At 38.9% G+C, this 10,038-nt stretch overlaps 1 protein-coding gene across 2 annotated transcripts in view; it reads left to right on the top strand.

Moving 5' to 3' along the window:
- PSMD1 (proteasome 26S subunit, non-ATPase 1) overlaps positions 1-10,038 on the top strand; it is an 86,359-nt gene that overhangs the window by 55,127 nt on the left and 21,194 nt on the right. For both annotated transcript variants that reach the window (XM_006760414.2, XM_006760413.2), the window contains exon 17: positions 7,589-7,703. In XM_006760414.2, the coding sequence (XP_006760477.1) occupies positions 7,589-7,703 (115 nt within the window). The remainder of the gene's footprint in view (positions 1-7,588; positions 7,704-10,038) is intronic.

The following is a 10,038-nucleotide window of genomic DNA, read 5'->3' on the forward strand; positions in this document are numbered from 1 at the left end:
AGCGGGCTGAAGCTCCGCTGAGAAAAGCAGGTTTCTGGGGGTTTTTTAGCTTCTTTATTCGCAACATAGTTGCTTAGAGTTGCAGCTGAGAGGCCGGCAAGTCAGGTGGGGAACGTTGGAGTTCTCAGTCACTGAAGCAAGCAAGCCTCCCTGTTCGCATCAGCTGCCTGGCTGCCGGCCGCCATCTTGGCTGCCAGTTAATTTGCATATCTCGGCCCTACTCTGTGAGTGACAGGGGGATTAGCCAATGGGAAGGGTAGCGGTCGTACGCCAATTACCATGTTTCTCTTTTATTAGTGTAGATATACATATTTTAATTGATTTCCAAGAGGAAGGCAGAGAGAGAGAAACATCAGTGATGAGAGAGAATCACTGATTGGCCACTTCCTGCACACCCCCAATCAGGGACCAAGCCCACAACCCAGGTGTGTGCCCCCGACCAGAATCGAACCTAGAACCCCTCAGTCCGCAGGCCAGCGCTTTATCCACTGAGCCAAACCAGCTAGGGCAGTACTTAGATTATTCTCAATTTTTTTAGTTTAATGGCTAAGGAGCATAACTAATTATTACAACCACTTATTTGGCAACCCCGAATTATTAGAAGCGTAGTTGAGAATCAAAGAAAGCAGAATAATAAAGAGATAAATAAAAGGGTAGACAAATATCTTAGTTGGCAAATAACTAAATCATGCTCTAAAACCTCATTCGTATTAGATAGAAGGCAGTTTGTAAGTCCCTACTCCAGATCTTTTTTGCTGTATGCACACACAAAAACTATCTCTTCCCCTCCTTAGTGAAAATAACATTTGCACATGGTGGTAAATCTAAATATTACAAAAGAATGTTCAGTGATAAATTCACTCTTGAGACAGTTTTAATACACATGTTTCCCTGCCAAGTCCAGAGGAGAATAACAAATTAAAAATTGGCCAAGCACTTTAATAATGGCAGACAGAGTCAACTGAAAAAAACAGGAATTAAAAAGTATAGGTATGTAGGTCTACTCAGAATAGAGACTTATAGCTCTCATATTACTCAGCCTTCCACAACGATATGTGATATAATAATTGATGTCATAGTGGTGATTCCCACACTTGAAAGATTAAATCATCTTCAGCTTTTTTGTATAGCAGGAATATGTGACATCCATTTTATTTATTTTTAATATATTTTTATTTGTTTCAGAGAGAGGAAGGAAGAGAGAGAGAGAGATAGAAACATCAATGATAAGAGAGAATTATTGATTTGGCTTCCTCATACACGCCCCTTATTGGGGATCAAGCCCAAAACCCAGGCATGTTCTCAGACCAGGAATCAAACTGGTCTCCTCCTGATTCATGGGTCAATGCTCAACCACTGAGCACACAGTCTGGGCTGTAACATGCATTTTAAAAAATATTTCCTTTCAAAATGATATAAAGTATCATTCTTAAAGGTCGAATAACATTTCAAATATCTGAAAACTTCATTTGTGTGGAATTTCTCATTTACCTAGAACTTCAGATAAAATTTTAATTAAAGTAGCTTAAAGGTGAGATTCAGACTCTAATTTAACAATAACTAAAAAATTTAATTGGTACATTTTTTCTAAAATACTGAATTTTCTGATGCCTTTTTAATTTATTGAACAAATTCTATCTTTGACTTTAAAAGGTAGTCTACTGTCTTTTATAAGCCTAGGAGGACAACTGAAATCTGAGCCAGCCAAGGATATTTTTTTTACCTCTCAAGCACCAACCATCAAGGAATTTTTAACAGTGTGCACATTTTGTCCCTTACATATTCATTCATTTGTGAAGTATTCGTTTAGTTCTATTTGCTTGTGGAGATGAACAAGGTAAACATTTTTTGGGGGAGGAATTTTATTTAAAAAAGAGCATGCAGGATCTTTAGTGATATGGTGCTTACAAACTATAGATGTCACAAAGCTGCACGCTAAAAATCAGGAATTTCACCAAGTGTAAATATGTATCAAGAAAATCAACTTAAAAACCTATCTGATGACCCATTGTTCAACAGGCATTCTTGCCCAGGAGTATAAACTGGTACAGCCTTGGCATTTTGATAGAAATTCAAATGCATAAAGCCTTCAACTTAGCAAAAAAAAAAAAAAATCACTACTTACTTGGCTCTCTATATGCATACTTAATGCCACTTACTACATTGTTTATAATTGCAAATGGAAACCCAAATATCCATAGAATAGTGCTAGTCAGTTTTTTTTCCAGATGCTTTTTCTAATGAATTGACCATTACATTTCCTAAGTTCTGAAATGGCCAACAGACCATAGAAAGACATTTCTTTAGGCTCCTGCTTGAAACCAGCAGCTTCAGCAAACTGCTGGCCTTGGTTCAGGGCCAAACATTTTCTACCCTTATGTAATTTATAAGCTTATGGTGATACAAACAAATCTATAATAATAAAAGCATAATATGCTAATTAGACCAGACAACCTTCTGGATGAAGCCAAGGCTGCGAGGGAAGCCGGGATCGTGGGTGTCAAAGGGAAGCCAGTGCTGGCAGCCGGAGAAGGAAGGCCTACTCTTGCATGAATTTCATGCATTGGGCCTCTAGTCTATATAATAAAAGCCTAAGCGACCATTACAGCAGAACAACCAGAACGACCAGTCGCTCTGATGTGCACTGACCACAAGGGGGCAGACACTCAATGCAGGAACTGCCCCCTGCTGCTCAGTGCGCTTCCATAGGGGGAGTGCCTCTCAGCCAGAAGCCGGGCTCACGGCTGGTGAGTGCAGCAGTAGTGGCGGGAGCCTCTCCCGCCTCCACGGCAGTGCTAAGGAGTAGCAAGCAGGTGGGCGGTAAGAAGCAAGGGATCCCGGAGTGCTAACGGGTGCAGGCTGGGCTGAGGAAACACACACACACACACACACACACACACACACACACACACCAGTACACGAATTTCATGCACCAGACCTCTAGTATATTGATAATTATAATACAGACATGGTAGAACTAAGACTAGCTCACTTCAACAAGGCCTCCTGCTTCCTTCCATTCGTCTGTGTTCCTAGAAGTCGCATGGCCCATGGCCATGTAGACCCCACATGCAATGGACTGATGAACTGCAGCTGGGAACACAAGTGAAGCTAGTCTGATGCTTGATTGGACTGTGCAAAAACGGAACAGAAACTTTGAGCAAATGGCATTAATCCTAGCTCTGCTAAAGACACAGCTACACTTCATCCATGGCGGGACAGAGGGAGAGGAGCCCTTGGAAACTCAGGGGTTTAATTCCACTCAAATGCCACTCATTCTCCAGTGTCAGTCTCAGCAAATTCCTTTTCTCATGACACCACAAGACCACTTCCACTAGAAATCTGTGGAGACACAGAGGGTTTCCTACCAATAATAATATTATCTAAGAGATAACTGTTTATATAGAAAAGCTAAGATTTAAGGAGTGTCAGAATTATTTAAAACTAGTAGCTCTGTGCACAAAGCTGTGTGCCAGTAGCTCTCTGCAGGTCCTGGCTGCTCCACGCCCTCTACCCAGAAACTCCATGGCCCAGAGGTCCTCTACAGCCAGGGTGGAACACTTGCCTTGTCACCACAGTGACGAAGCAAGCATTCCACCAGGCCGCTCACACTGCCCGCTGTCAGCCAGCCCGCCCCGCTCCCATCCCGGGACTGGAGGATTCCAGCGGGGCTGAAAGGACTAGGCACTGCCATATTTGTGATGGAGTGATGGTTAATTTGTGTATTACCCTTTTATTAGGATGACAAAGAGCATCTAATGGAATTAAAGACTTGGTGTATTTTTTTATTTTATAGGTATCTTTCCTTCTCTTGCCTTTCCTTGCCCCTCTTTCTTCCCCACTCCTTGCAGTTTGTTGAAGAAACCGCGTCATCATTACTGTCATTTCCCACAGTATGGATTTTGCTGATTGCAACCTTATGTATACAATATGTGTATGTTGGTTTCTGTATTTTCTTTAAATTGATAATTGGTTCAATTTCTCTCTCCTCTCTCTTTGGAGGGGTAGGGCCAACAATGTACAATAAGGTCTAATTGTTTCTTGTTTTATGAAGTTTGTAATCATTGATAATTGAGATCCATTAATTCATTCCAAGTTGCAAAATGATGATGAGATGATTTTATCTTCTTTACATGTATTAACCATTACTTTTTTTAAATATATATTTTATTGATTTTTTACAGAGAGGAAGGGAGAGGGATAGAGAGTTAGAAATATTGATGAGAGAGATACATCGATTAGTTGCCTCCTGCACACCTCCTACTGGGGATGGGCCCACAACCAAGGTACATGCCCTTGACCAGAATCGAACCTGGGACCTTTTAGTCCGCAGGCCGATGCTCTATCCACTGAGCAAAACCGGTTAGGGCAACCATTACTTTTTTAAAGTTTCATATATACTAGTACATGCAAGTAAATGTTTGCATTCTGTTCATTGCTTAAAAAGATTCTGTACTTTTTGCTCCTCTGGAGAAGATAAATTAGAAAAAGGCACCATATTTTTTTTAAGAGTTTGGAAGGGAGAGGAATAAAGAGATAGAAACATCTATGAGAGAGAAACATCATTGATCAGCTGCTTCCTGCATAGCCCCTACTGGGGCTCGAGCCCGCAACCTGTGCAAATGTCCTGACTGGGAATGAAACCAGTGACCTCTTGGTTCCTGGGTCATTGCTCAACTGTTGAGCCACACCAGCTGAGCAAAGACACCATATTCTTGATAGCATCTTGATTTATTAATATGATTTAACATTGAGGTTGCAAAAAATATTCAATTAAAAAATGGTAGTTAATAGCCAGTATGTTGAAAGAATGGAATTCGTATTTGCAGTTTACGGTCGGATGATGTGGCAGTGACTTGTGCATATGCCCTTGCACAATTCCTACTCTGTGGAAGGTTTGTACAAATAGTAACATTGGCAAGATGACTATTAGCTACAAGCCAAGAAATTTTATTGAAATTACAAATCAGAACTTAGTTACCTGTTCCAGTGTGTATTGTACTTTTTAAAAGCAGCCTTCCCTAGACCTATATTTGCTCTCCCTACTCGGAACTTCAAAGCACATAAAATTCAGAGACACTCAGCCCTTATCAAGTAACACTGACAGGGACTTGTTAACTCTACCTTCTTTTATTATCTAGCTGAATTATAAAATTAAGGGAGAAGAGGAACACTGAAGGGCTTGATTATTTTTCCCAGTGGTTAACCATTAAACTTTGAAGCTAGTAGAAAATACTTGTTGGTTAAGTCTCTAAATATAAATTTAATTTGGCTCCCTTTGTCTTTTACTAAGTAAGAAAATAAAAATTATTTTATTTTTAGTGCCTAGCACTGTGCTAATAATTTATGGAAATATAGAAGACGCTCTTAGCTCTTGGCCCTTGAGATGTGTGCAATCTTGTTTGTCCGAGAATTTGGGTATCAAACCATGGACAGAGCTTTAAGTTCCTAGCCTAATAGGAGTTAAATAAAAGTTAAATGCTGGTGCTGTCAACTACAGTTGCAGAATAACTGTCCAACAGTCTTTTTGGTGTAATATCACTTTAAATTTCATTTTTATTTCATAGGAACATTTCTCATTGAAGTCATAGAATTTTTGTTAAGTGGAGCAGACCTTATGGAACTTCTAGTCCCATTCCTTTTTGCAGGGGAAAGGGACCCCAAAGTATTTGGTTAATTGAACCTTATCTAAATTATCCCAACTATTTGTAGACAAAACAGGAACTTAAATAATGGGTTTTTTACTCCATGTCTTCTTCTTATATAACTTACTATTTAGATAAATATGTTCATATGCTATTATCATATTTTTAGTTATTTGCCCATTTGTTTTTTATATTATTTCTGCAGAATAGGAGAAAAAAATTATCTCTAATTACAGAAAGGAAAATGTAATTGACTTGCCTAATGTCATATTATAAAAAATTAACAAAGCTAGGACTAGAACCCAGATCTTGTTAGTATATTCCATATTGTTGCCGTTATTATTATTTCCAAGTTATTCATACTAGGAAACTTTGTCAAACTGAGAACATTTTTAAGAAAGGTTAATGGACTCTATTATAGGGGGGAATAATCCAACCTTCCCTTATAGCAAAATTCCACTTTTATAGACAGTTTTCATAACCTTGGCTCTGCTCCATTTGAAATTTGAATTTATTAATAGCTGGAGTTTGAGGCTAGAGAATAGTTCCAGCATTGAATTATAGATTTGAATTGGTCTATAGGTGATAACTGCTTTCATTCACAATGGGATAGTCCTTGTTTAAAATGTTATTGAAATGTAAATATGGATAGTAACAAACTTTATTGAAGTGTGATATACTTCTGAAAACGTGTTCATAATCATTGCCCTACAACTTGATGAATTTTCACAGCTGAATACACCTTTATAACTAGTACATAATTCAAGATCATTACCAGCCTACCATAAACTCTCCTTACGCTCTTTTCTTCTAGTTCCTACCCCTGTCCTGCGACCCCTCAAGGGTACCACTATAACAAGATAGTCTTTTAGAGGTCAGATACTTCATTAGTCAAGGTTGTCCTGTTTCTTCTTTGCAAACATATGAAGATGACAAAAGAACAATTTCTCTACTTCTTATCAACATAAAAGACAGAAAAATCAGAATTTCCTTATTATCAAAGCTTATTTATTAGTTTAATATTCAACCAGGATAATGCTGGGGGATTTAAATCTTTCATGCAGTTTTGGAAACATCCTAGAACAGGGGTGGGCAAACTTTTTGACTCGAGGGCCACAATGGGTTCTTAAACCGGACCGGAGGGCTGGAACAAAAGCATGGATGGAGTGTTTGTGTGAACTAATATAAATTCAAAGTAAACATCATTACATAAAAGGGTACGGTCTCTTTTTTTTGTTTGTTTTGTTTTATTCATTTCAAACGGGCCAGATCTGGCCCGCGGGCCGTAGTTTGCCCACTGCTGTCCTAGAATCTCTATAAATGATGTCTTATAAAACAAGACACAGAGAGTAAGAAGGAAATATAAGAATATGGGTGTAGAGCAAGAAGTGTGCACCCCTCAGGCCCCCGTGGTTAGTCCCGATTATGGAGGAGGCACCAGGAATGACTAATCCTGTGAGGCGGAATTGTGGTTGAGGAATCACTGATACATTCCTCTTTCTTTGCACATATTCTCTGAATATTGAAGATAGATTTCTAATATCAATAATTCTAATTTTTAGATTTTTAATTCTTTTATTTCTGTGTTAAATATAGCTATTGTTTCTCATAACTTTAAAAAAACAGTTAAGCCCTGACTGGTTTGGCTCAGTGGATAGAGCGTCAGCCTGCGGACTCAAGGGCCCCAGGTTCGATTCCGGTCAAGGGCATGTACCTTGGTTGCAGGCACATACCCAGTGGGGGATGTGCAAGAGACAGCTGATGGATGTGTCTCTCTCATCGATGTTTCTAACTCTCTATCCCTCTCCCTTCCTCTCTGTAAAAAATCAATAAAATATATATTTTTAAAAAAATTTAAAAAAAAAACACGGTTAAAATTCTCCCATCTTGATTTAAAATGTGTTATGTATAACACTGTCTTCACTTCCTCTCTTTCTTATCAGGACCCCTGAACAGTGCCCCAGCGTTGTTTCATTATTGTCAGAAAGTTATAATCCTCACGTGCGTTATGGAGCTGCCATGGCCCTGGGCATCTGCTGTGCTGGTACAGGAAACAAGGTAAAGCCCAACAGCAATGGGATCAGTTCTTTCCTGGCGCCAGACTGTTTTCCTTCACAGAAAGGTTTATGTAACAGCTGTAAAAATACGAGAGTGGTGTGATCTGTAAGACTTGCCTCACAAAACTTCCCAGAACTTCATTACTTTACTATTCTGGATGGCTCAAAGCCATTTAAGAACAAACTACCACATTATACAGGTGGCTGTAATGGAAAAAAATGCTGTTGACTTTGGTTATTTTACATGTCTAATTTGCAGAATTAGTATTGTGGAAATCAAGGTTCTCGTATGAGGCCACCAATTCAGTTTTATTCCTTTGGTTTGATTTTTTGTTGTTCTTGTTGTTTTAATTTTTATTAAATTTATTGGGGTTGATTTGGTTTTAAACAGATTATTTTATTGCTGTTTGCCTATTTTCTCCTCATGAACTTAACCTGATATTTGTTAAGCCCTCCAAAGTGACAGAGTTAGGTTAGGCAAGTTGATGATTTGAAAACACAGTTCATGAGATTCGTAAAGAAGTGCATTGTCATTGCTTAAATAACAAGTGTTGTGTTTTGTTCTTTTCTTTCACAGCAATAACATATCAAATTTTATCTTTTATAATACACATGCCCATACCTTAGTGAACTTTTCTTTTAATAGGGTTGGCAGGTGTGTGTGTGTGTGAGAGAGAGAGAGAAAGAGAGATATTATACTACCAGAGTCTTTACATCAGAGGGAAGAAGTCACTTTTTTACCATCTATTGTTCAAACTAAAATAAAACAAAGTATAGCTATTTGCTTATTGATTGACTTCAGTAATTTTAATTTCCTTTACTTTTTCTCTAAGAAGGGTATTATTTTTAGATACTAATAACTTCTTCTAACCATATAAAGCATAATTGATGCTAGGGATTAAAATAGGCATTTTTACTACATGTAGCAGGAATTGTGTAAAAATTTATGGTGACATCCCCTTCCAGTATTCTCAATTCTCTCTCCTTACCTTGCTTTATTTTTCTTCATAGCACTTACCACCACCTAACATATTTTTACACCTATTTTATTGATTGTCTGACTCCTCTCCACTGAAATGTCAAGTCCCTGGGAACAGTGTGTTCACTGCTAGAATCTAAAGTCAGACCTGGCACATAGTAGACTTTCAGTAAATATTTGTCACATGAATGATAGAGGGAAGATCACTTAAGGATTTGATTGTGAACAAGTTGGACATGGTCTCTGCCCTCACAGAGTTTAATTTTTTAAAAATGTTTTCATTTCTTTTGGGTGAGAAATTTTTATATGAGAACTAGAGGCCCAGTGCACGAATTTGTGCATGGGTGGGGTGAAGCCAGCTGTGGGGAGGGACCCTGGGAGGTTGGTCGGCTGCAGTGTGCATCATAGCGACCAGTTGTTCTGTCATTCCATTTGCTTGGCTTTTATATATATAGATGAATCTTCACTTTTATTAGAAATGTCATTGGTTATATAAAGTGCAGTTTATAGAAATTGGCCTTCATATAAGTTGAATGTCTTACTAAGTATCCCCCAGCCCCCCCAGGTCTTTAATAGACATTTATGTCAAGCCTTATACGTTAAATGTAAATTAGACTTTTGTTTTCTTTCCAGATTATTTTATTTTTTTTTTAAATATTTTATTGATTGAGACTGGAGAGGAGGGGAGAGGGATAGAGAGTTAGAAACATCAATGAGAGAGAAACATCGATCAGCTGCCTCCTGCACAACCCCTACTGGGGATGATCTTGGAGCAAATCTTTGAGACACAGCATCTGATATGTTAATTCAATTAAAAAATTTTATACAAGTCTGCTTTACTTCTAGTTTGTATGATCTTCATATCAATACATGTCTGAAATTTGGTGCTTTGGTTATTTTTGTTTCTTAAAAACCTGAAACATCTGTTTATGCTAAAATATATCTTTGCTGTTATATCACACTAGAGGCCTGGTGCATGAAAACTGTGCATGGGGGTGTGTCTCCTCAGCCCGGCCTGCCCCCTCTCACAGTCCGGGAGCTGTTGGTCAGACATCCTTAGTGGTGCCACAGACACAGAGGTGGGAGAGGCTCCCACCACTGCCTTTGTGCTCACCAGCCATGAGCCCAGCTTCTAGCTGAGTGGCGCTCCCTCTGTGGGAGCGCACTGACCACCAGGGGGCAGCTCCTGCATTGAGCGCCTGCCCCCTGGTGATCAGTGCATGTCATAGCGACCAGTCATTCTGCCGTTTGGTTGATTTGCATATTAGCCTTTTATTACCGAGGGTTTATTATACAGGATAGGACATAGGCTAGGATAGGCTAGGATAGGATTCGGCTGCCTCTTCCTTGAGACTGG

Source organism: Myotis davidii, unplaced genomic scaffold (genome assembly GCF_000327345.1).
Source record: "Myotis davidii unplaced genomic scaffold, ASM32734v1 scaffold370, whole genome shotgun sequence".
In the NCBI taxonomy this organism is placed as follows: domain Eukaryota; kingdom Metazoa; phylum Chordata; class Mammalia; order Chiroptera; family Vespertilionidae; genus Myotis; species Myotis davidii.